Source organism: Colletotrichum aenigma, assembly GCF_013390185.1.
Source record: "Colletotrichum aenigma strain Cg56 chromosome Unknown KSG_Cg56_contig03, whole genome shotgun sequence".
In the NCBI taxonomy this organism is placed as follows: Eukaryota; Fungi; Ascomycota; class Sordariomycetes; order Glomerellales; family Glomerellaceae; genus Colletotrichum; species Colletotrichum aenigma.
Genome location: NW_023500909.1, coordinates 2,412,198 through 2,437,148, shown reverse-complemented (window position 1 = coordinate 2,437,148; position 24,951 = coordinate 2,412,198). Strand labels below are relative to the sequence as shown.

The following is a 24,951-nucleotide window of genomic DNA, read 5'->3' as shown; positions in this document are numbered from 1 at the left end:
CAATGCGACTTGCGAGGTGATAAAGCCTGCACGGGGGGTTGTCAAAAGAAGGGCAAGGGAATTGGAAAATCAGGCTGCAGGTGCTGCGCCAATCAGGCTGATCGGGGGGCGCAGCGATGCGAGAGGGGTTTGCATGATGTGTACAGTTTCCATATGACCAATAGAGTTGAATGTAGTAATGTATTCTCTTAAAATGTACAAATGCCCTCCTCGTGCTGCCAAACTCCTACAACGCAAGAAACAAACCAAGGCAACCGTGTGGTCATCAAATAGGAGTCTAAGTCTGGGGATCCCGATGCCGTTGCCAATGTCGACGACGTGCTGATGACCGTGCCCTGTGTCTTCTAGACGACCTCTAATCAAACAAAGTGTATCGTGCGTTTCCTGGCGCTTGTCTATTGCTCTCTTGATACGAAGGAGGGGCCGATGGCGGCTGGGAAGGTGCGGGAGGGAGAGCAAGGGGTGCGGCCGGAGCAGCAGCAGCTTGCTGGGTCCACTGTGCCGTCTTCATTACCATCTTGGCGAAGTATTGCTGGATGAATGACTCCCTGTAAAATGTTAGTGCAACTCAAAGGAAAGGGAAACGAATCGACATACGTGTAGTAGCTGTGGTCCGAGTTGTGAGGCTGAACCAAGTTGTGCGCCAGCTCATGAGCCAACACAACCCACCACCAAACGCCTGCCTCAGCTTTTCCTTCGCCTCCCTGAGATCTACTGAGCTTGTCGGCATGCAGTTGCAGGAAGAAGCGCAGGTTACAGAAAACACTGCCGTTGCTGTTGAATGCGATGGTGGAACCCGACTCATCGTAGAAGATGTGAAGGACTCGCGGAGAGAGGGAGTAGACGCCGCCCACCTCAGTAAGAAGAGAGGCGAACGAGTTGATGGCGCTATGATATGTCGACAAGAATTGACCCGCATCGGTCGAGAGATTCCTGGAAACAAAAACCTTCATAGTATTTGATGCCTCAGCAGCGAACACAATGTTCTGTGCTGGTGTGCTGTCGCAGTATGTCGCCTGCTCCTTGACCTCGTTCACTGTAGGCGGCGAGAAGACGCTATTCGAGTCGTGTGCTCTTGTCGAATTGATGGCGTTGAGGAGGTTCTGACCAACAGTGGCCGGATTGGTCACACGTCCATCATCCTTGCCCTTGTTCGAGCCACTGCCGCTGCTACTGCTAGGCTGCCCTGAAGCTCCGTGCTGATGGTTCTCTTGAGGTTTGTCGATGAACTTCTGGAGCTGATCCTCTGCCTCATCGTCATCATTCGTTTCGAAACCGAAGCGACGTGAGAGGTTCGAGAACAAGCTCTTGCTCTTCCGGTTCGGTTGCGGGGGCGGCAACTTGTGGGATTCTTCGGGGCTGTCGGCTCCGAATGAGCCTGGCATGACAGGTTCTGGAGTTCTATTCGCGACCTGTCGAGCAGCCTCGGCGGCCTTTGCTTGCTGACCCCATTCTTGCTCCCTCTCCTGGATGCGCTTCTGCTCCGCTTCGAGTGCCTTACGGCGCTCCTCCTCGGCGATTCTCGCCTCAGCAGCCTTTGCTCGCAAAATACGATCTACGTTGTATCCACGAGCTCGCAAGCCGAGAAGATCGAGTGTCAGGAACGGCTCGAAGAAGAGGTAGGCTTGCTGATTAGGTCTCGTCAAGAGGAGCTGACAAATGGCCTGTCCGACTTGGTACATGTCGGGTTGTCCGTCAGCAGCGACGTACAAGATCCAGCTAGAACCTGACTGAGCGCTGGCAGCAGATCTCTTCTCCGTGTGTGATTGGCTGTGGCCCCTGAGTGAACGACGCAGCGCAACAGAGCGTACAAGCTCAACTTGCAAGCTCTTCTCCAGCCACTTGGCATCACGCTTGATGTAATCTCGGCGGTAATTGGCGTATTCGTGGAGGAAAATCTTTGAGCGCTCCAACACGTGCTTCCGCAACTTGGCTGCTCGATCTTGCTTGTCGGCATGGGGTCCAATTCTGACTTCCTCCTCTACCAGCGAACTCAAGTTCTGGGCACCCAGTTGATGGTAAAAATCCTCGAGGACCTCTTCTTCAGGGGCTGTGATCAAGTAATCCTTGAAAAGACGGTAGCTGATGATATCGTCGAGAACAACAATTCGACTGGCCGCAGCGAGCTGGTATTGCTTGATGGGTGCGTCTGCGTCGTCATCGTCGATGTCAACAAGTCTATCCTTGTTCGGAGACGGGATCTCCTTGGCGGCGAGGAGGAAAGGCGACGACTTCATCTTTCTGACCAACTCCTTATCTCTCTTGAGCGTAGCCCAGTTCTCGGCCAACGACTTCAGCAAAGCGAGGTACTTATCCGGGCTTTGCAAGATGCTGAGCAAGCGAGCTGGCTCGCTGCAAGCAAGGTTCGCAATTTCGGGTTTTGTAGGTTCGTTCTTGGCTCCGCACTTGAAGAGAAACGTGTTGGCATTGGTGCCAAAGTCAACAAAGTCAAAGATATTGCCGTAAGTCGCAGAAGTCCCAAGGTAGCATCTTTTCGGGCTGATGTGGGTGACGTAAGAGCCAGACTTCTCACTGCCCTCTCGAGCCTGCCGACTGACTGGAACAATCGGTGCGTCGCGCAGCTTGGCCAAACTGCCTTCGCCGAGATCTCCGATACGCAGAGCAAAGTAGTCGAACAGAGCGATGGCCTTTTGACGGTCCTGAGGTGGCTTGGCTAGCAGGCGGGAGACACACTCGGCGATGGGCGGATCTCTAACAACACCAAATTTGTTCGCATGCACATGGAGTTCCTTCTTCAGGATATCGAAGCCCAAAATTGCTGCGCCCTCGTTTGTGAAGCAAGCAGCCGGTGTCACCAATCTGTTCTCATTTTGTAGAGGCAAGAAAGCTCTACGACTGTCGGCAAGGTTGAAGGAACCATATCCGTTGATATGATGATTTGCGATGAAGTAGGTCATTGCACAGGTCCGAAGCTCTGCGTCCTTGGAGCACATCATTTCCACCACTTCGGGAACAGAGGGGTAAGGCCGTAAGCCCAAGATTGCCAGGAATCGTCCCTCGTTGCTGTTGGCCCTGAAACTTCCAGGTGGGCCAGGCCATTGCAGAATGGGCAGTTGGAGCACTCTCAGAGTGTCCTTAGGCTCGAACAATTCCGACACCTTGTAGAGTTGAGTGCTTCCCTTAGTTGGCTCCATTCCCCTCGGCCCGGCTTCCGCGGGGCAGAACCGTGTCTCCTTGAGCTTTCTCATATCTTCTGCAGGAATGTCATCCCTGACAGACGCGAGATACTTGACAAGTTCCATGTGACTCCATTTCTGGACACCGCCTTCAGCTGATGGGCTCAGAAGTCTGGAGAAAATGGTATCCAAGTCGACTGTCTTGCGCACTCCGATGGCTGACAAGAACTTGTCCTTCAGACTCTGGCAACCCTGGATGATAGGCAAGTCATCGAAAAGCTTGACGGTGGGGAAGAAGGCCTCCGTTGGCCTCTTCATGCCCATCTTCGTAGGCATTACAGTATGAGCCTGCAGAAGAGTTGTGATGGTGGCTTTGGAGCTCTGGCTGGTGTTGTCCCAGTTCTTGGACAAGACTGTCAGAATCTGAACAGCGAACTTGGCTGACTTCTTAATGTTCTGCTCATCGGGCTTGCTCGAGCTGGTCTCGATGAGGAACCGGAGCCATGGCACAACTTCAAGAGGGTCCCAGCCAAGAGCCTGCAATTCAGGAGCGGTGCAAGTGTTCGTGTACGCCAGAGGGATAGTTGTAGGAGGGATTGGCAGATTCGCTGGAATCTTGTTCGCCAGTTGGTAGTTTGTGATGGTGCCAAGGGCGATAATTTCGCCTTGACCACCGTCCTCACTTACTGTCGCAACCGCGACATCCAGAAGTCTGGCTTTGCTGGGAGGATCCAGCTCCCCATTGAGGGCTTTCTTTCCGGCCCAGTTGATAAAGTTGATCAGCTGCTCCTTGTTCATTGCCTTGGCCTCAAGCTCAGATCGAACATCATCGACAGTAATGGGACTAATAAGCCCAAAGTCGATCAACTTGCGGACGAACGAGTTCTCCATCAGCTCTTTGGGAACAACAGGAATGGTGTCGACAAACTTGGCAAGTTCGTCAGAACCAATTCGGACCTTGGTTGTCGACAAAACGCCACGAGAGGAGAAAATCTCAATAGAGGCCTTCTTGAAGGCAGTCCAGAATGACTCTTCCAAAATCTGTGCGACATGACCGCTTGGTGTGGAATCAGAGAACGTGAAAGTCTTGAGAATATGCAGTGCTTCAGGCATGAGCTTTGCGGCGTCCGCGGCAGACAGCTTCGATCCCGTGCCGGCAATGCTCTTAACCTTCGAGTCTAGATCACTCATCTCGTTGATGAAGGCCAGTCTCGTCATAATGCCAGCAGCTCGGAGCATCTCGATGTTCCAGGTTCTGACCCAACGAGCGTTGAGATCGATCGCCTCACGCTCCACAGTCGGGATTACCGACTGAGCGGAAATGTGCATACCTGCACCGGTTGTCTGCGTGGTGGGGAAACCAATGAAGATGCGGCCACCCGGCTTTTTGCTCGGCAGAACTGACGCGAACACGTCGACAGACTTTGAAATAGTAGCAGAGCGCGAGCTCTCCGATGCCATAGTCTCATCATAAGAAGATGTGAGGATGGCCAATTTTGTGGTCTTTGGGGGCGGCTTCTTTGTTGCTCGCTCCAACTCACTGGCGAAGGAGGACGACACATGGGTCTTGACCGCTGCAGTCGTGACTCGGAGGAAAATGGTTGACGTAGAAATCTTAGTCACATCCTCACTAATCTCTTCCTGAGCTGCGGCCTCCTCTCTTTGCTGCTTGCCTTTGGCGGTTGCTTGTGTCGCCGAAGAGGTCAATCTGGAGAAGAAGCTTCTGAGCGAAGGGACTTCAGAACTCATGCCGTAGGATTCGGACGTTTTCGCAGCAACAGCCTTCGGTTTCCATCCAGCAGCACTCATCACGGCAGCGTCGATCTGTGTGCTGGTACGTTCCACCGTACTGACTTTCATTAATCCCTCCTTCGTCCGTGTCTCAAGGTCCCTAGGAATGGGCACATCCATGCTCGGAGACGTCTTCTTGTGGAGGGCCAGAATCTTGTAGTCATCGATCCAGAACTCGACATGTTGTAGGGCAACAAATGTAAGACTGGTGGCCAGGAACTGGCTGACAGAGAGTAGGTTCGGCAGAGGGGTTGTCGAATTACGGTAGTCCAGGACAAAGGTGGTGTCACCGCTGCTCTGCTCTTGGGGCAGGGTGGACTTCTTGGTGAAGAGGGCGTTGCCTTTCCAGTAGAACGCCATGGCCTCGTTTCCTGAGCTCACAAATGGCTCCTCGCAGTCGGCGAAGACACTGTAGAAACCAACACCAAAGGCACCAATCTTGGTTTCGTCGGGATTTCCCTCTGCAATTCTCTTCAGTCTACCCCAATCCGTCTTGGTGAAGGGTTGACCGTCGTTCGCCACGACGAGGCGCCGCAGTGTATGGTTCGAAATGACATGCTTGAGGATCTCGGATCGGTTCGTTGTGTTCGGGAGCGGTACGGAGGTGGAGGGCAACGTCTCCCATTTTACTTTGACTGTGGTTGCTTGCGCATCGGCGGCGTTCTGGATAAGTTCTCGCAGTGTCGTCCACTCGCCAGAGTATCTCGCGAGAACCTTGTCGATCAAGGCTCTGGTATCGACGGTGACGGCCTCCTCGTCCTCAGCGCCCTGCAAGGCCGCAGCCTTGAGCCGCGAATAATCCATCGTGGGGTATGTCTCGGCTTGCTTAGGCGGGGCACAAGCTCATGGTCGGGGAGCTCGGTACGGGTGAAGATGAGGGTCGAAGCAGGCTCTCGAAGCTGTGATGGTCTACACCATGTAGGTCTAATAGGAAGCGAAAGTGGCGGGACTGATCTATAGTCGGCGAATGATAATGAGGTGAAAGGTGGCGATCGAGGTCGGTGAGATGGGAGGAAAGTCGAGGAAACCGGGGAAAGCTGAGACGGAACCGCGCGTTTCGCTTATGCAACGAAAGAATCGGATCGAAAGACTCGCGAAGAGGACAACGAAGCCTCGAGGTACCTTAGGGACAAAGGGTCGGTGAAAGATCGTAAAGGTGAGGAAGATGGCAAAAGGTTATGGCCGCCTTCACCGTGGACGTCGTCATTGAGTTCGCAGATACAGCGTGGAGACCTCCAGGTCTGTCACTTCCAGCGCAGTTGCACCTGCCACACCTCCCTAAACCGAGGAAGAGTGGACCTACTACTCCCGCTAAAACGCGTCTTACTTGGAAGGTTTGGGGCTCAAGGCTGCCGTCTTACTTGCGCATCCCCCGGTCGTTCCTCATGCACGTAGGCCAATCATATCGGGTTCTGATAAGAAAACAGCACCTAGCAAAATCGCCACAGGTGTACCCCTGATCCCTACAGGACCCTGGATCACACCTCGCCTTACCGCCCAGCTCACCACAAACCCCGCTAACTCCGCTGTCTTACCACTTGAATGCAACTTTCACACCTGATTCAGCGTTTCCCATGATTTGCTATGTAATTTTAGGTAAAGAGACAAGATGTTTGCATAACAGGCTAGTTTGATAAGTTCTTGAGCGTCCTGTTTGACTTGGTCTATCAAGGTCAAGACAACTGGATCTTCGTCGCCGAAGACCATCTATATGCCAGGACCTATCTTGGGGTACAGTAAGACGTGCAAGTTCAACAACACCCACAATCAGCATTGCGTCTTCAACTTCCTCTCAATACATCAGACACATAGTTCACATCACGCCATCTAAAGTGTCACAAAACTTGAAGTAATGCGTTGATATCTCAACATCTCTCCTGACAAAAGTCCGCTTACATGATCCATCGACCTCCAAACAAACAGCTCCATACCATACCATACCATACCACGCCTTCCACCCATCCATCCCACCACCAATCGCCACAACATGCAAAGAACAGAATGCCAATCCAAAGACCAGCTGGATCCCAGCATCCCATTTCCACACAATGCGCGTGTGCGTGTCCTTCAATATAAGAAGAAAGAGAGAATAAACGAGCCAGCAGAACAAGCAATGGTAGTGGGCAATGCAGTAGCGCAAAATAATGCAGCAATGCTTTCGTTTGACTCCTCGCCTCTCCATATAGATTCACAAGAAAAAGATTTGCAAAGAAAGCAAAAGCAGGGTTCTTGATGATGACGATGATGGCGTTGTGTGGCATGCTCCTCCCGATTTTCCTGCTCCCTCAGCTTGCCTTTGGTATCCCTCTGTAGTCCAGATCGGTTGCGACTTGGGTCAAGGGGATTCCAGGGGCTGGGCATAGCCTCCTTTGTTCCCCCCGCCCTGGATGCTTTTTTGTTTCCTCGAAAAAGTAAACATTACGTAGTTTGTATATATGGACGACTGGTGTGGCTCCCACATGAGATCCGGGCTCATGATTCTACAGGTGTGTTCTCCACAGAGGGTGTCGTGGGTATCTCCTCCTCCTTCGAGGCTTCCGTCACAGTCGTCTCCCCTTCGCCCCCTTCGCTGATGGCGGCAGTATTGGTGGAAGAAGCCTTCTCACGTCTGCGCCTCCTCATCCGCCGCTCTTCCTCGGCCGTTTGCCTCCTCGAGCGCCGCAGGCTCTCTCTTTTCTCGGGATCGGCGTCGTCCGCCCCGTCTCCACCGCGCATGCCTTGGAGGAGCATGGCAGCACGCTCGGCAACGTCGTCTTCGCCGCCTTCTCTCGGTGACGATAGCCCCGGGCTGAGGAGGTTGCCATCCTCGTCAATGGGGTTCTCCTTGGGCGGTTGTGCCAGGTTTGCCTCGATTTCCGGGTTTTCGTCGGGATCGGGAATCTTTTGTCCAGATGCTATACGCACCTGATGACGATCCTTGAGTCTGGCCCTGCGGCGGCGATCTCTCTGGTCTCGCGTCTGGGGCGCAGCAGCACGTAGCTTCTCCAACAGAGAGTCCATGGCTCCAGCACTTGAGGGTGAGGGAGGCGCACCCTCCACCTTGCCGCCTGCGACGTTGAGCTGCTGGTGCTTCCGCTTCATGGAAGCCTCGTTGCGTCTGCGCTGCTCCTCGTACTTAATGTTCTTCTCCCTGGACTTCTTCCACTCGCCGATGAACATGGCAAGCTTGGCGAAGAAGTCTCTGCGAGCATTTTCGTCTGCAGGGTCTTCGCCATAGAAGACCATGATGTCGTTGTAGGTCTTCATCATCTCCTCCAAGTATAGCGACATCTCCTCGGCCTTTCTCCTTGCATCCTTCATAATTCTCTGCACGACCTGGCTCACACGATCCTGTGGGTGGAATTTCTTGGAATCGCTCAGGTTGCCCACGTCGAGCGACATCTGGACATTCTTGACGGTGTCAATGTACTGCTTGGCATCGGATTGAAGTTGCTCGATGTTGATCTTCTGGGCAGCCATGACTCCAGAAATGTCATTGGAGAAGTCCTCCCATTCAGGGTATTGGTTGCGGACGATACGCTCGACGAGATCAGCCAGGGTGGACTCGTTCTTGTCGTCCTTGACCATGCCGAGACGGGCCAAGGAGCTCAGCTTGAAACCGCGAGCCTGCTTGTTCGCGTCGTTCATGTAATTTCCAATGTCCAGAATAAGACCGAGGACATTCATCAGGGATACAGAGTCTCTCAGAGACTCAGATACGCCTACAACGTGACGCATCTTATCGGTAATTTCGTCGAACTCTGGCTCGAAACTCCTAGTCAGGGACAGAGCACGCATTCTGGCCTTCCAGTAGTGGTGCAACTCAAAGGCAGTGTACAGGTAAAGCTGGTCCTGTCTGGTGAGCTCAGCAGGGTCTTGTTCGCGGTCCGCCTTGTCCGGGTTGGCACCTGTCCAGTCTTTGCTGTAGGGAGCCAACTGCCTAGCCGTATTGTCCGGAATGTTGCAAAGGTCATCCTTGCCCAAGAAGTCCATGACCACGGGGTTATCCAAGATGTCCTTATCGCAGTGGATGATCATTTGCACAATCTTATCAACAGAATATTGTGAAAACTTGGCGAACGCAATTTCTACCAATAGTTAGCATCGCGGACACATTCAAATACGCAAAACACATACCGTAGGCTTTGCGAAGATCACCATTGATGATCTGCTTCTTGTCGTCCTTCTTCCCACCACCACCAAGCCCTAATTTCTTGATCTCCTTGGCCATGAAGAGCTTTTCGACTTCATCCAGGATACCCTTCTTGCTCAGTTCGATGTACTTCTCTTCGCGCTCCTCAGCGGACGGTGCATGCGCAGCCCAGTGAGTTGTCATAGGAGAATCGACCTTGTCCCAATGAAGAGCCTTGAGCTTCTTCTTCGGGCGAACTGCAGGCAGGCCGAGAGAGGGCGCGGAGGAAAAGTTGGGCGTAGCTTGTGACAAGAAGTGTCCAGAGATAGCTCCAGGCAGCGGAGGAGGTGGCGGAGGAGGCATTCCGGCGGCACCAGGCATTGGCGGAGGGGGCGGAGGAGGAGGGGGTCCGCCAGCAGCCCCGGGCATAGGCGGGGGCGGAGGAGGAGGCGGCGGAGCGGGGGCACCGGTCGGCGAAAGCATTCCAGGCATGGGCGGGGGAGGCGGTGGCGGCGGAGGGGCACCGGCTTGACCAGGCATAGGAGGCGGGGGAGGTGGCGGAGGTGGCGCCCCAGCACCGGTGACCTGGATCTTGGGAGGCTCTCCTTCGGCGGGCGTGATGGGCGAGCCTGATTCGAGACTGGGGTGAGAGGGACCCGTAGTGGCACCCTCGCCCATCTCCGAGTCGCTGTCGGCATCGTATCTCTTGACCTTGCCGGCCATCTCGCCAAAGAGGCCAGCCTTTTGGCTGGGGTCCATGACGGGGCGGCGGATCTCGACAACTCTGGGTCTCTCGTAGACAACGCCATCTTCATCTTCATATTCCTCGGTCTCGAGCAGCTCACCCTCGACAAGCTCACGGCCCTGGACAGGCTTGCGGGCAATCTTGGTGTTGCGGTTGACGCTGCCAAGCATGCTGTTGGTGAAGTCTCGAGGCGGCGTGCCAGGTCCGGAACCAGCCATGGCGCTGTCGTCCATCTCCTCGCGGAGAGCACGAAGTCTGTCAGATGGTCCGACTGCCTCACCCCATACTCTACCCTCCAACTTGAACTGTGTCTTCTGTCGCTCAATCTGCATCTGCAGACGCTCCATGAGACGATCACGGTCCAGGATTCCTTGCATCTTAGCCGGGTCTTCCTCTCCGAGCTTGCTGCCAGCACCCTTGATGGCAGTAGATGCAGCCACATCTTGCGCATCGCGGAGCATCAGGTAGAGCTCTCTCGTTTCTAACTCATAACGCTGAGCCTCTTTCTGACGCAACGTCTGGATGTTTTCCAACTCAGCCTTGAGACCCTCGGCTTGGCGACGTTGAGCATCAATAAACCTTGCCTGCTCATCCAGTTGCTTCTGCAATTTCGCCACAAGTCCATCAGCTCCCAGCTCTATCCTCTCCTTCATCTCGTCTCTCTCAGCCATAGCAGCATCGGCAATTTGCCTTGCCTCTACGGCCTCGTCCAAGGCCTGGCGGGCTTCGGAATCCGTGTGCAGCTTGTCCAATAGACTCTGAACGGTGAAGTTGAGGCTCTGCTTCAGGTCCATGTTCGGCAAACGCCGATCCATGGCCACGTAACTGAGCATGGAGTCCACGAGCTGGAATGTCCGCAGTCGTTCTTCGCCATCGTTATCACGAAGGAGCAACAAATGCTGGAGTGCTGAGATGAAGTAATCCTGAGTCTTGCTTCCCCGCAACCGTTGCTGGATGGCATCAACAATCTGAACAGGGTCGTTGAGGTCCTTGACTTCTCCTTCGACGCTGTCCTTGATGCTGCTGTTTTCCTTCTCCAGCATGTCCTCATAGTCGATAGCCTCGTTGGACCGGAAATGCTCGATCTGCTTGTCAATGAGGTCGTATTGGAACGACTCCATCTTGGTGAGGATTCGCCTCATGCCGCATGCTGTGAACTGCGCGCGAATGTGCATCCGCAGCTGAAGATCCCTCTCAGGGGCGTCGACAATCATGTTGATGAGAATCAACGTAGCGACTGCATATTCCATCAACAGGTTCTCCATGCCGATACCACCACTCCGGACTTCGTCACTGGCTCCTACCAGACTGCCCATCTTTCCTCGTCCATCGACGGTGACTTCGACGAGTCGCATCCAGGCGTCGAATCTGCCATTTTCTCCTTGCTGAGCTTTGACGGAGTCAAGGGCTTGGATAACCTTCAAGTGGCCTTCGCCCTCTCCCCAATGACACAGGAACGTAAGGACTTCGCTGACCAGCTTTCGTGTTGTCAAACGCGGAGAAATAAGCGAGGTAGCGAGTGCGATCATAACCTGCTGGTGTGCGAGGGCATCGTCGGCGCCGAACTTGTTGTTCATCAAGGCCTTGAGACACTTGATGATATCGTATTCGCGATCCAAATGCCTGTCAGCCTTCTGGTCTGGTGCCGGTCCGAGGGCGGTCTTGCGGTTGATCTTCATCAACACGTTTGTCAACGCGACCTGACCCTGACACTCGATGAAGCGCTTGACCCATCCTATTTGTTGCGTTCTGAGGTTGACCTCCAGACTTCCCAGGCCCTTCGTGTCCAAGCTGTTATCCATTACACGTCGGACGTACCATTCTGGCGATCCTTCCTCGTCCGAGTTCACCAAGATTTCCGGAGTCGCGTATTGATTCGGTTTTGCTGTCTGCCTCCTCTTTTGTTCTCCTTGCCACTCGGTCAACCGGTCCTGGTAAAGCAACGTCCATTTCTTGTCGGGCGGGTAAGCAACCATTTGGCGGCGAGCCTGTTCGGGTAAATTGTGCCATCCTCTCTTCTGCATCAGAGCCAGAAACATCTGGTTGATGATGTCGTCGTTGTCCGGTCGGGGGAAGTGGAAGCCATCGTGTCCAGTCGGAACCATGCCGGGAAATTTTGTCAGTCGGTGCGAGGATGGGTGTGACGAGTCCCTATAGGACGTGTGCGAGGAATAGGAACTCTGCGATGAAGCACTGGGTAGTGCTGGTCTTGATGAGCGATTTGCGGTCTTGTCTAAGGTGCCTCCATTACCTGATGAGAATATGCTGGCTTGGTCAGCGGAACTTCGACCCCCCGATGTCATGTACGAATCGTATCTGGGGTTGTGGGACCCATTGATTGTGCTCGCCATGCTAACGCGAGCCGGCCCTGGGCCCCACTGCTGGTATTGCGTCTGGCGACCAGTGCTCGCCATTGTGATGTTCGACTGCGGAGTCCGCGAACTACTCGATCCGCCCGCCATGCTGGATGGATCAAAGTTGGGATATTGGTGAAAGTCACCACCTTTGTTGAGATGATGTGGCGAAGGGCCGCCGCGCAGCAGCGCGATTTGGTCGGGCTTGGGCAAGTATTCGACCGGTACTGGGGATCGAGAATCGGGTACGGCTTCGTAGGGGATACTGGTCATTGGCCCAGCCGACAGGCCGGAGTCGGGGAACTGGTCGATTGAGACGGAAGACGAATCGCGGTGGTGTCGAGAGGCACGGGAGTGTATGCTGGCGGTATCAAAGTTGTCGGCGCCTCCAGCCAAGTAGCGGCCTTCGTCGCTGGTGTTGCGTTTATCTTTCCTGTTCCGCGAGAAGAAAGATTTCCCTCCCGAGGACTGCCTCGACTTGTCGGTGGAAGACATGGTGGGCGAGGGTGGACTGGGAGGCAGGTGAAACACCTGGTCCTCTCACGTAAGGCTCGATCGGTGCGTAAGGGTACGGTATCTTCAGGTTCAAGACTGACGGGACTGGGTAGTTCGGGCGAGAATGGTGGCCAAGGCCGGTCGCATGATTGAAGCTCTACCCGTCAACGTGGAGCCCTCTGGTAGGTGTGGGGATGTGTCTCTGCAAATGTGGCGCGTTGGATCTCTGTTCGCATGAATCGGTTATGTTTTAGCATGTCTTCTGCCCAAGTTTGGATCGAAGCAGACAGAGGTTTGGGAGTCGGGGACGGGGATTGGCGGGGAGGGGAACCCCTGGAACACACAGCGAGCGTGGACGCGGACAATGGACATACATTTCGTCGCCCTGGGAATGCGACAAGTCGCTGCCGGGCGGACTGGCGAAAGAGAGAGACTGTCGAAACGGTCGCTCAAGTCTTGCGCGTTGTTTCGTTGGGTAAGCGCCGAATTAGATGAGCGACCGGCGTGGATGGGGCCGCGGGGGGTTGAATAGGAAATGGAAACGACTCTTGAAGATCGAGTCGCGAAAAAAAAGAAGGTGGTGTGTCACAACGTGTGCGATTGAGGGCTGCCGGGTATCCAAGGCCAGGTCAGGTTTGTCCGAAGGAGTGTAGCTGTGTCGCGGAGCAGAGGCAAGGCACTCGCAAAGCAAGGCTGGTGGCAGGCTGATGGCCTCCTGTTGCTGGCAGGTTGGCGATGAAAGGTAAGCTTGACGGCGGACGGCGACGGGGATTGCCGTATGTGTTTTGGGCTGAGGTCAAGGTTTCCCACGTGAGGGTAGGGAAGGGGGAAACGGGCAGCTGGATCCTCGAGGCGCGAGTTCGTTCCTTCAACACAGGCACACCTTCCTGAATCCCTTAGCCGTCTCTATGCTCTCCGATGCTTGTTGAGCCTTAGGCGGGAAGAGGGCGTTCGCTGGCGAACGGCAGTTGACTACCAGTTTTAGTGCCCAGCGGCGTTGATCAGGGAAATTCGACAAACATGGGGGAGGGGAAGACGAAGGAGTGGACGTGTGTGCGCGCACGCTCTCTGCCGTTCTCCCTCTCTGAGTGGTATTTGCCCTCTGTTTCTCAGTGTATATCTCTCGTGTCTGCAGGGCAAGGCCGTGACAGTACCGTAAAGACTGGACAAGACCGAAGACGACGGTGCAAGTGCGGAGTCCCCTGATGAAACGGGGCTCGACAAGGGGCCGCGATTGACTTGACACTTCAGGGGCAGCAGATGTGCGAGTTCCTTTTGCGAAAACCGCCTGAGCGTTTTGGGGGGGGAGGGGGACGTTCTGGGTACGTAGGGCGGCGGGAGGACGGGTACGTAAGGCGAGGTGAAGATTGGTGCCGACCGCGAAGTCCAGACTCGTTCTTTGTGTGTGTCGGGAGTAAGGTATTGGTTGACTTGGCCACCAACGACCCAAAGCGTTGCAGCAGTGACAGTTGGAATGGAGCAGAATGCGGAGGGACGAGCGAGGCAAAAGCAGAGTCAACCGAGAAAGAAACACGAGATGGTGAAAGCAAAAAGACGCATGTGTCAAGTGTCACAGTCACGGCGAGGCGAGGAGGAAAGCGAAAGAAACGGAATCGGCGCCTCGGACTGTGGGCGATGAACGACGCCTCAACTCCCAAAAACGCACTTTGAATGCGCCGTAATACGGAAGCTTGAACAGATCCGGCGCCAACGGTGGAGATATTGTTGGCGCAGTCGTTGCAGTCGCTGCAAGTGCTTGACTTGTGGTCTGCGGGACGCTGGAGCACTGGGGCAATCGGGCGGGACTTTTCGATATTCGATATTGGCTTCTCGTTGATGCGATGCTACCTCTTGCATACCTACCTGACCTACTGACGCAGGGGAGGGAAGGGAGGCCACTGCAATGCTGGGCTTGCTGTGCCTCTCAGGGGTTGGGTGAATTGAGCGACCAAAGACCGGCGCCAACATTGGCAGAGATCAGAGTCCGGACAGCCAGAACAGACCAAGAACGGACCAGATAAATCCAAGTCCGTGGGCGAGCCAAACCGCGTACGCCAAAGATCGCCATCGGCATCTGCAAGCCTGGAAGCTAAGTCGCCCGCCGCACGTCAAGCTGGAGCTTGAGTCCTTGACGTGCTTTTTTCTTCGGTCAAATCAGATCGAGAGTTCGGCGGCTCAGTCCGTCAGCTGCTGCTCTTCAGAAGTTCACGCGCACCGAACCCCGTTTCCCTTCTTCACATTCGTCAGTCGTGGATGCGCCGGTTCCTTGCGGGTTCGGTATCCGCCTGCCTAAACCCGGTTTTATTGGGTGAAGTCGCTGCAGTGTGGGAGTCCATCTGGTGGACGGTTCAGCAGAGGGCCCCCGAGCGCCGTCCACCCTTCGCTGTGGTGCTGAGGCTAAAAAAGACCCCTGAGCCCCCAATAACAATGCCTGCTTGCAGCCTTCCATTTCGAGCAGCACTGAAGGGGTCTCGAACCACGTACCTCCACATGCAAAGCTGGCGGCGGGGGTACCTGTCTATGTTTGGCATCAATGTTCTCCGGGGTTCCCACCATTACGGCCCAGCACTTTAAGCGATATTGATGGGAATCTTGGAAGAATTCGACCTCGACCTCGACCTCGACCATGACGACGACGACGAACGACTGCCTGTCTCTTCCCGTATTTTCTTTGGTTTATTGTTGGTCCCTGCGTCCTTCCAGATCGTTCTGTGGCCGTGGTCGTATGAGTCCGGATCTCTCACCAAGCGATGCTTTGCCGCTGCAGGAACAGAAACAGAGAAAAGGAACGAATCCTACGCCGTCAAACATCAGCACGGAGGCACGAGTTCAGGACACACTATGAGATGGCGATCCCCAGACGCACGTGTCTTATCTTCGGCCTTCGCTTACGAGCTTAGATAAGAAATCTTGGGTTCCCGGGCGAAGGGTACGGATATCTTTCAGGTATTCACACGGGCCTCCTCCACTGTTTACGAGGCCGTTATTAGCCATAGAGCCAACCGCTCAAAATGCAAGATCTCACTAGATATCTTGCTAGTGCACCTCAGTCAAGCTCATGTGAATAGTGCCAATAGGTATGGCTCTCAGTATCTTTCAGAATGAACTAGATTTCGAAGCATTGCTTCAACGACATGTTGGCACTTACGGGTACGCTGTAGCTCACGTTGCTTACCTGAGCTTGATGAGGTAGCCCACCGTGCCTGCCCCTGCCAGACAGACATTGGACTGAGTCTAGCCCGGCGCCGGCCGCAACCAAGTGCTTGCCGCTTGCGTGTCGCCAGGCACCTCGCTCCGCGTCACGTCAGTCGCCTAGGTACCTTATCCGCACACGCTCTCACCCGCGCCCGCGCCCAGCATCTTGGCGAGGCTACCTCAGCAATTAGCCCTGCCTCAGCCGTCCAGCTTTGGCTCAGGCTTTTTGCTAGCCTTCGTCTGCGCGTTGGCGAATTTCTTCCGCCACGGCTTGCGAAAACCCAACAATCTGGATATCAAATAAAGGCTCAGGGTTGATTTTCACGGCCGCCCTTCCTCATCTCGCAACTAGCCCGTCATGGGCGCCACCATGTCTGTGATCAAGGTGCGCCACTTCCAACCCACGACCTCAACCTCCCCCGCGTAATCCCTTCGTTCCGTGAGCTGACCGAGCTTCGTTTTAATTGCAGACCCTAATCGTTCCCGCCGTCATCTCGTTAATCCTGTTCCTCGTTTCGACATATGTGATTTTGCCGCTATGGCGCAGATGGCGGAGTCGCTACAGCCAGTACCTGCCCATTGACACGATATCGACCTCGACCGTTTCGTTACGCCACCGCATCCAGAATAGGATTGCGAGGATGCTGGTGCCTTCTACGTGGAGCCGGAACGCTCACGAGCGTCTCGTCGTTGCGACCGACGCTTCCGATGACGAAGATGGTGAAGAGCTGGGGGAGGTTGGAGAGGAGACGCGGAGGGCAATGTCAGACGATACTCGGCGGAGCAGGCACGACAGCACGCGGAGATTAAGCAGAGAGTGAGTTGAGCACCCTTCGCTTCCACTTCAGCATCCTCGCGGCATGCTAACATACGTCACTGTCAGCCTGGAAGAAGGTTTCAGAGATGACAGCGATGACAGTGACGACGATAATAACGAGCGTAATGGGGCTGGATCTTGGCGGTAGTCATCAGTCTTAATACGCACATCAGCCTTGCTAAACCAGTTACTCACAGCCTGATTGACCACGAGACAGAAACTGAATATTCAGCTGAAAACCATGAGGCAGAGACAGATCGGCTGCCGCACTGGACACGTTTCTTCCGCCTTGCATTGCATGCGACATTGGACTGAGTGAACAGGTTGGAACTCTCGGCTCAGTTGGCCGATCTAAGTCAGACTGTCATCGTCCATCCACACTCCGGACTGACCACCTACACTCTCGTCGTTCGGATCCCGGAGCCGATGCACTATCGGTTTCTGCCATGAAGGTGTTCTTTCTGCATGTTTCTGGTTGCTGCTGTTCTTGCGGAAGCTCGCGGGAGAAGGTGGCGACAGTGGTGGCCAAGATGCGCATACATTTCAATGCTTTGAGTTGGACATCAGCTGAACTCTAACCACTGCCTCACTTTTCGGCCTGTCTCGTTCAATCTCGTCTGTGTATGGCTCAGATGGGAGTCGTGGGAGTCAGGCGCTATCACCCCTCCGAAACAAGCACCGCTCAGGCGCCCGTGTTTCCGTCCTGCATGTCTCTCCCGCCTTGCCCAGGCTAGCCGTTCGTGTTTCTTCCTTCGCTATCTGAACGGCCTTGCCGCTTGGCTCACTCACCCACACGCATCACACCTCACCTCACCTCACCTCACCTACACCAGCCTCTTCTGTTTCTCTTCCCCCCGCCGCGTCTCACTTCCCACCAGAACGCATGCGCTGCTCGAAAGCGAGGTGCGCATCGAATTTGTAGAGGAGGTCAGCAGGAAACCGAAACGGCCCCTACCCAGAGAGAGGGGCATGCATTCCTTCTGACAAGCGTCACACGACTACAGCCAATGCTTGATGTTCCCTTAAGGTCGGACTAAATGCTGCCAGCGCACATGTCAAGCATAGCCTAGCAAGCCGCCGGCACACCTTTCACCTAAGGTAGCGCTCCGTGCACCTTGCTTTTAAACAAGACATGGCCTACCTTGTCAAGAATCCGGAACGGTCTAACGGCGAGGTCAATGTCGTGCCATCTGCAAGGCACGATTAGCTTTGCTAAAGTCAGTGTCTTCCTATACTGGCAGTCTCTCTCTGCCATGGTCTTCGTCCTCTTTGTCGTACATTACATCTCAGTTCGCCGTTTCGACTAAAATAGTGAACAAAGGACGCGGTTGGTCCGGAACACTCGAACGCGAACGCCACTTTGGCTAATTTGCTTGCCTTCCAATTTCGAATTTCGATTGCTTCTTATACGCGGTTTTGTGCACCGCCGTCCCCTTTGCCGGCGACGATGAACATTTTCAAGTCTGTCATGCGTAAGCAGGAAATGGCATCTAATCCTGCCGCCGACGATGCCTGCTGCGCAATATGCTACGAGAAAGTCGGCGAGGCCAAGGAGGAGGGCGACCGCGAGATATGGCGATATCTGCCCTGCGGCCACCGCTTCGGAGGTGACTGCATACAACACTGGCTAGGCGTCGCGAGCGTCGATGAGCCTCACTGCCCGTGGTGCCGGGTCAGCATGCGATGCGACTGCGGACATCCCGTGGTGCCGACGATGAAGCCGGTGCGCAACTACATGTACTGGGGCTGGATGCCGTGCGAGATTTGCCATACGCAACTACAACGATCGCGCAAGACCTCGAAATATCTAAGAGGGCAGTTATTACCGCGACTCAACTCGCTCATCCACTCCCTCGACCACAACATGGCATCCATCCCGCAGGAGGTGCCCAAAGAGCAGGAAGAAACGCCCACGAAAGAGCCTTGGGAGGACCGCGAGGTATGGAAGAAGAAATGGACGGAACACTTTTCGGCGGAGGAAAGGAAGGCGTCTGCGTCTAAGTCAACGAAGAAATGAGAACGGTGGACCTACAACGGCGAATGAGTAAACGATAACGCGAGCTGCGGGACGGACATTGTCACTGATCCTCCAATGTCGATTTAGGAGAGACGACGGCATTTTCAGCGGATGACTATGGTTGAGCATCATGTCGGTGGCCTCGATTTTTGGTTGTCGGCCACGCTTCAATTACGCGGGCAAGGAGACATTTTGTTTAGGAGCATGACGAACGGGAAAGCCTCAGAGGCTATACGGAACAGCAGATGGTACAGCAGCCGGATTTCATTTGTCCATACCTTATCAATCAGCAGAGAAATTCTAAAGGTTTATATTATGATGTTTAACTTATTTCATTGGTCTTGTTTTACGAGTGAGCTTTTGGTAAACTCTTGATATTGAACAACCTTTCCTATTCTGTTTATCAACTTCACAGTCACCGAGCAGTTTCTGACTTTGATCTATCATCCCTCGTTCTTTGCTTCGTCGCCTCCAGTATCCTGTTTCTGTTGTGGCCTTCAACTCATTCTCCCAAGTATTCGGACTGACAGACTAATACACGCCGAGCCCAGCAAGACTCGCCGAGCAAAAGGGCTAGACTTGCCTCATCTTTTCCCATCTTCCCTGCCCCCCATCACACCGCATGCACACCAAGCAACGTCACTGACATCCGATTTTCCGGCATCCCTCCTCGACTCGAGCAAAAAGCTATGAAGGCGCTCGGTATTGTCCAAGTGGCCGACTCGGAAAACCAGCTACATCGCTCGCTCAAGCTGCGGACCTCAGGTGATGGCGGGGTAGGCGCGAACTGTGAATGGGGTGAGGCTTCCCAATCTGGCCCCGCTAACCGGGGCCTACCCCGCGCTAGAGAGTTCCGTGCTGCAGTGGACCGGCATGGCCTGCAGGCATCCGCTATCCTCACCATGGGGGCCCCTAGCGCCACCCGCGCTGGCACGCAGCAGCATCCATGGAATGGCAGGTCGCCAGCTGTGTACTGTGGCCCAGCACTATCCGCACGGCACTTGGGGAAGGGGGCGCGGATCGCGTCTTTTCTCACCACTTTACGCGTTCCCCCAACCCTCACCCCAAAGCGGCAACTAGCTAGCTTCCTGCGACCAACATACCTCGCCTGCGACCCTGCCTTGTCATTCATCATAGGCCTTGTTTTTTTATTTTCTGTAACGCCCTTGCCATTGCATTAATCGATCGGCCTGGGCCTATCGCCTCCCTCCTCAAATATGCGGTTCAAGACGGAGTTGAAGAATATCCGTACCTTCTCCAGTGCGTCCACTCGCCCCTTCGCGTTATGGAAACCACCGCTGACATCATCCCATCTAGAGTTTACCGCCGCTCTCAGCTCACTGGAGAAAATCGCCTGGGTGCGACTCGACGATGACACGGCACGCTTCACTGTTATTCCCGACACCGGGTCTCAAGTCTGGTCGTAAGCTCAAAACTCGCATTCGTTTACAGTATCACGGCATCTGAGCTTGACTGACTAACCGACCCCTGTGTTGCCCCCCAGAACCCTGCCCATGGACTTCATCTTCGACAGCTATCACATCCAGTCTGCGGAGGAGCACAACACCATCAACCTAGAGCTGCCACTGGCACTGCTCCAGCGCGCGCTGAGGTCCGCTCTTTACAGCACGTCGGCCTCACTGCGCTTAACTAAGAAGGATGGCGTTCCTGTGCTGTCGATGACCATCACCACAACCACAAGTACTTCCGGGGCAGGCCGCAGTGCAGCTTACGCGGGGCTCGAGAACGACCCCTTTGACGACGATGAGGGCTTCATGCCGGAACACCTGACGTCTCTGCGCCATGAGAGGGAGAAGATCATCACCCAGGACATCCCCGTGCGCGTCCTGCACCCGGAGACGGTCGAGACCATCATGCAGCCCACGGTGCGCGAGACGGATGTTCACATCACGATGCCGCCTCTGCTCCAGCTCAAGGCCATCTCCGACAGGTTTACAAAGCTGGCTACGTCGTCAGGTACCTCCCGCGCGGGACCCAAGCTTGAGCTGAGCGCCAACATGTTTGGAAGCCTGCGGTTACGAATTGTTACTGAGAGCGTGAACGTGTCTACGACGTGGAGCGGTCTGGTGAATCCGGAGCTGGACGCGGCGCAGATCGATATGCCCCTTGAAGAGCACCCTAGTGTCAAGTTCAAGGAGGCTGGCCCAGATAAGTGGGCGACTGTGAGAGTAGACGGCAAGGATTGGAGTAGAGTGTTGAGTGTGGGTAGACTTGAAGGGAGAGTTGTTGCTGCTTTTGCGGATGAGCACGCTCTCATTCTTTACGTCTATGTACCGCAGTATGACGATGCGGGCGCGGATGAGGCGGTCCTCACGGTAAGATTGTGATTCATGCGGTACTGGCAACTTGCTAATATTTGACAGTACTATGTCGGATCGTTCAGCTTGTAAAATGTGGTGCTATTGGAGTTTGGCGTTGATATAGTACGATGAAAGATACCAGCTCTGACTTGGGGTATAGGACCCAAATATTTGCATGCACGAATAGTAAACAGGGCATAGAGCGTTGTGAGAGCAATGAGATGATTATGCTGCAATCTTAGTCGTGCGTGTTTTTTGCAGTCGTGCACTCGCTATAAGACAATAGTAGGGTATCATGCAAGTTTCTTAGAAGACCAAAAGCTTAACGGCGTTCATCAGGGCTGCGCCTTCGATCCCTGTGCCGATGTTCTCTGCTTCTGCTCCTCCGTCGGTGCTCCTTCCGCTCGCGCTCCTGGCTCCGACTTCTCCTGCGGTGCCGCCTCTCCCGATCCTCATCACGATCCCTGGGTCGCTCGCCGTCCCTGTCCCTATCGCCGTCCCGCTCTCTCCTCCGTCGCTCGTCTCCGCCCCTCTCACGGCTCCGCCTCCTCTCGTCATCTCTCCTTCTCTCCCGTCTCGGGCTGCGACTCCGGTGTCGTCGTCTCCGCTCCCGGTCTTCACCTCTATCCCTGTCGCCTCGATCTCCTCGGTCCCTTCGTTCCCTCTTCTCCTTGACCACAAGCTCGCCCTTCTGCTCCTGCTGCGGCTCCGGTGCTGGCGCAGCGCCAATGCCCCTCGACCCGCTGACCTCCACCGCGTTCGCGCCCGACGTGTCACGTTGCGGGACGGGCAGGCCCAGCGCGCGTGCAAGCGCGTCCTCCTCGGCCTCCTTGATCTTGCGCACCTCCTCGCGGCGCTCGCGCTCCTGTCGCTCCTCGGGGGTCTCGTTGCTGTCGCCAGCGTTGGCATCGTCGTCGGCCTTGGCGTACCAGTTCAGGTCGCGGCCCTTTTGCCAGCGGCCGACGGGGGCCTTGAGGCTGTGGCCGAGGTAGTTTTCGCGGTGGTTGGAGTTGGCGACCTCGTCCCAGGAGAAGTTGACGCCGCCGCGGGAGCCTGATTTGCGGACACTCGAGAGGAGGTCCATTTTGAGGTTGGTTTTATTGGCAGTCGATCGTTGTATGTGAAGGTCGAGGGCAGATTGGGATAAGTGTTTGTCTGGCAGTTGTTTGTCGATGATTTAGTCTCTGACCCGGGAGGTCGGACCGGCAGGCATGTGTCTCACGTGATGGCGCCGTTCCGTCCCGCAAAAATAACCCCTGTCAGGTGCCTGCCGCTTTCCCTGCAGGTTCAATTCCAACAAGCTCCGGCCCCACGATACAAAAGAGCTCCCGTCTTCCGTGCACACTGCGGCTCTGCCAGCTCCGCGGACCAGTTCCCACATTCAACAACCTCACCACTCCCGTCCCTACGCCGCATCACCTCGGAACTGTCTCGCGCAACAACAGCTACACCAATTCGAAAATGGCGAACCCGGCTGGTCCTCCCCTGGACGAGATCCAATGGAGCTCTCCCTTCATCGCGGCCGGCATGCAGGGCATACACTCCAACAGCGTTCTCTTCTACTTCGCCGAGTCGCCCTTCTTCGACCGCCAGTCCAACAATGCCGTGATTACGAACCAGGCCATGTTCAACCCGGCCCTTCTCAGAAACCTGTCCACCCGCGAGGCCTTCGAGGGCGAGCTCGACAAGATGACGGGGCTGGAGTTCCGCGTCCTCCACGCGCCTGCCGACATGGTCACGGGCACGGGCGTGTGGGTGATCGTGAAGCAGATGCGACAGAAGAACCCGGAGAGAAACAGGATAGAGACGAAGCCGTTGGCGTACTACTTCGTCTGCAACGAGAATATCTACCAGGCGCCCACGCTGGGTGACATCCTGAGCTCCAAAATCGTAGGTCGCAGAGAGCTCCCACCGCGCCAAGGAACAAACGCTGACTGGGGGACAGGAAACGATAGCAGACTCGATGCGCAAAGTCTTGCCCGCCGCCGACAGCGTGCGAAAGTGGACGCCCTCCCTGGGCCACGTCTACACGCAACCCACGACCAACCTCTCCAAGAACAAGGAAGATGCAGCAGCCAGCACGCCAATGCCCGACGGCGGCAGCGCCTCCAACGGGGCCGCCGCAAAGTCCACGAACAACAAGAAGGAAACCGAGGCCGCCGCGCTGGACAGGCTGGCAGAGGAATCCTTCGCGATTCACATGCGCCACGGCGGGGACTACTTTGACGAGAACCCCATCACGGGCAGGCCCGGCGACTTCCACTTCGCGAGCACGGGGCGCAAGGACAACAGCAAAATCGTGCCGCCGCCGCCGCCGGTGGCGTCCCAGAAGCCGCAGAAGCCTGGCATCAACACGAAGCTGGCGGAGGAGGCGAAGAAGGACGGCAAGGGGGAGAAGAGCCCCAAGACGCCGAGCATGCCGAAGCCCAAGAGGAAGAAAAGCAAGATTGCGACGCCGGGTACGACGCCTGCTCCGTCATAGGTGGCGGGGCGGTCCAGACGTGGCATTGGTTTTGGCGTTTGAGTGTGATGATACCCCTTTTTGGTTATAGAGTGATCAAATCACGTTACCGGCTACTACATGAACGGTTCAGATTGTGACTATTTCTTGCGCTCGCGATGGCTTTTTACATATATACAAATCGACTATTCGGTCATGGATTTCAGGCGCAGCTCCCGGCTCCCAGCTCCTCAGTCTCCTTTCACCCACCCACTACTTTCTCTCAACCACATCTCCCAGGTCTGCAAGCCAGGCTCCAGTTCCCTTAACTTCTCGACATCAGCTTTGTAACCCTCCTTCTCAAACCCGTCCATACTCCTCCCCGCATCCTCGACGGCCCAGCGCACAGCACGCCCGACAACCGTCCACGTCTGCGGCATCGCCCTGCCTACAACCTTCTCAAACGTCTCCTCCGCCTCCGCGAAGCTGATCTCATCGCCCGCCAAAGCAATCGCCCTGCCTCCCCAACCATCAGGCCCCTCCATCAGCGCTCTGGCAGCAAAGACTCCAATATCCCGCGCGCTTACGAGCTGCAGCTTCCTGTCCCGCGGCATCGTGGCCCACAACCCGCCCATCACGGCCCCCATCGCCCCCGCGCCGGGGAGGTACTGGTCCATGAACCCGGACGGCCGCAGCACCGTCCACCGCGTCCCCGTCTCGGCGGCCGTGTCGCGCAGGTGGAGCTCCACGCGGTGCTTGGCCGCGAAGTGCGGCACGTCGGTCGGGGTTTCCCAGGACTTTTCGTCGCCGCCGCGGTCGACGCTTGTGAAGACGATGTGCGGGACGCGGGCGGCTATGCTGGCGTCGATGAGGGGGATGGCTTGCGCTTCGTCTGCGGGCGGGACGGTGACGAGGTAGACGGCGGAGATGTCTGCGTGGGAGGCGAAGATTGGCGCTGGGGATGTTGGTTCGCCTTGGACGAGGGTTATGAACGGGTGGGAGGTCAGGAGGGCTTGAGCTTTGGGGGAGGAGGGGGAGCGGGTGAGGGCGAAGATCTGGGGTGGGTTTGGGTGGGCGAGGAGGGCGGAGATGGTTGCGGTGCCGGTGCGGCCTGTTGCGCCTACGATGAGGATCTTTGGGGCTGGTGTTGTCATGTTGCTGGTGTATTGATTGGTTTGTTATTGAGTCTGGCTTGGGATTTTGACGAGAGGGGGAGGGAGATATAGTCATGATCATTAGCGGGCGTGGAGACTTTTCGGACACATTGGTGGTGGGCGGTGTTTCGCGTCAGATTAGCAAGCTGATCCGGTGAGCAATGATTGTTGCATTCAAACTTCAAACTGAAAATACTGAGAAAAAACAACATTATTAATTGCTTTAGCCAACTTTACATCATTGCTGGGAATGGCTTGTAGTCCACGTTCTCTGGGAGGGGAACCCTCAATTCTATCTAGTCTTACACGCTAGCGTAAGAAATACATCAGGAACACAAAAGCTTCATATCACCGGTGAGCTTTTTCCCCAGATA

The 24,951-nt window shown here is 55.4% G+C and overlaps 8 protein-coding genes across 8 annotated transcripts; 4 read left to right on the top strand and 4 right to left on the bottom strand.

Moving 5' to 3' along the window:
• Positions 1-355: 355 nt before the first annotated feature.
• Positions 356-5,732, bottom strand: CGCA056_v004628 (uncharacterized protein; the record flags this gene model as incomplete). The annotated part of the gene is made up of 2 exons (XM_037319883.1): positions 356-548; positions 598-5,732. The coding sequence occupies 2 exons, from the start codon at positions 5,730-5,732 to the stop codon at positions 356-358; spliced, it is 5,328 nt and encodes a 1,775-aa protein (XP_037181004.1).
• A 1,668-nt stretch (positions 5,733-7,400) lies between these two features.
• On the bottom strand, positions 7,401-12,633 carry sepA (Cytokinesis protein sepA; the record flags this gene model as incomplete). The annotated part of the gene is made up of 2 exons (XM_037319882.1): positions 7,401-8,995; positions 9,045-12,633. The coding sequence occupies 2 exons, from the start codon at positions 12,631-12,633 to the stop codon at positions 7,401-7,403; spliced, it is 5,184 nt and encodes a 1,727-aa protein (XP_037181648.1).
• Positions 12,634-16,198: 3,565 nt separating this feature from the next.
• Positions 16,199-16,847, top strand: CGCA056_v004626 (uncharacterized protein; the record flags this gene model as incomplete). The annotated part of the gene is made up of 4 exons (XM_037319881.1): positions 16,199-16,213; positions 16,299-16,645; positions 16,712-16,767; positions 16,843-16,847. The coding sequence occupies 4 exons, from the start codon at positions 16,199-16,201 to the stop codon at positions 16,845-16,847; spliced, it is 423 nt and encodes a 140-aa protein (XP_037181006.1).
• A 1,245-nt stretch (positions 16,848-18,092) lies between these two features.
• On the top strand, positions 18,093-18,662 carry CGCA056_v004625 (uncharacterized protein; the record flags this gene model as incomplete). The annotated part of the gene is made up of 1 exon (XM_037319880.1): positions 18,093-18,662. One exon carries the CDS (start codon positions 18,093-18,095, stop codon positions 18,660-18,662), a length of 570 nt encoding a protein of 189 aa, XP_037181649.1.
• A 1,217-nt stretch (positions 18,663-19,879) lies between these two features.
• hus1 (Checkpoint protein hus1) lies at positions 19,880-21,073 on the top strand (the record flags this gene model as incomplete). Its single annotated transcript, XM_037319879.1, has 4 exons — positions 19,880-19,922; positions 19,980-20,085; positions 20,167-20,998; positions 21,047-21,073. The coding sequence occupies 4 exons, from the start codon at positions 19,880-19,882 to the stop codon at positions 21,071-21,073; spliced, it is 1,008 nt and encodes a 335-aa protein (XP_037181650.1).
• A 232-nt stretch (positions 21,074-21,305) lies between these two features.
• Positions 21,306-22,067, bottom strand: CGCA056_v004623 (Multiple myeloma tumor-associated protein 2-like protein; the record flags this gene model as incomplete). The annotated part of the gene is made up of 1 exon (XM_037319878.1): positions 21,306-22,067. The coding sequence occupies one exon, from the start codon at positions 22,065-22,067 to the stop codon at positions 21,306-21,308; it is 762 nt and encodes a 253-aa protein (XP_037181651.1).
• A 377-nt stretch (positions 22,068-22,444) lies between these two features.
• med-6 (Mediator of RNA polymerase II transcription subunit 6) lies at positions 22,445-23,465 on the top strand (the record flags this gene model as incomplete). The annotated part of the gene is made up of 2 exons (XM_037319877.1): positions 22,445-22,873; positions 22,929-23,465. 2 exons carry the CDS (start codon positions 22,445-22,447, stop codon positions 23,463-23,465), a joined length of 966 nt encoding a protein of 321 aa, XP_037181010.1.
• Positions 23,466-23,674: 209 nt separating this feature from the next.
• CGCA056_v004621 (uncharacterized protein) lies at positions 23,675-24,577 on the bottom strand (the record flags this gene model as incomplete). The annotated part of the gene is made up of 1 exon (XM_037319876.1): positions 23,675-24,577. The coding sequence occupies one exon, from the start codon at positions 24,575-24,577 to the stop codon at positions 23,675-23,677; it is 903 nt and encodes a 300-aa protein (XP_037181653.1).
• Between the last annotated feature and the right edge of the window lie 374 nt (positions 24,578-24,951).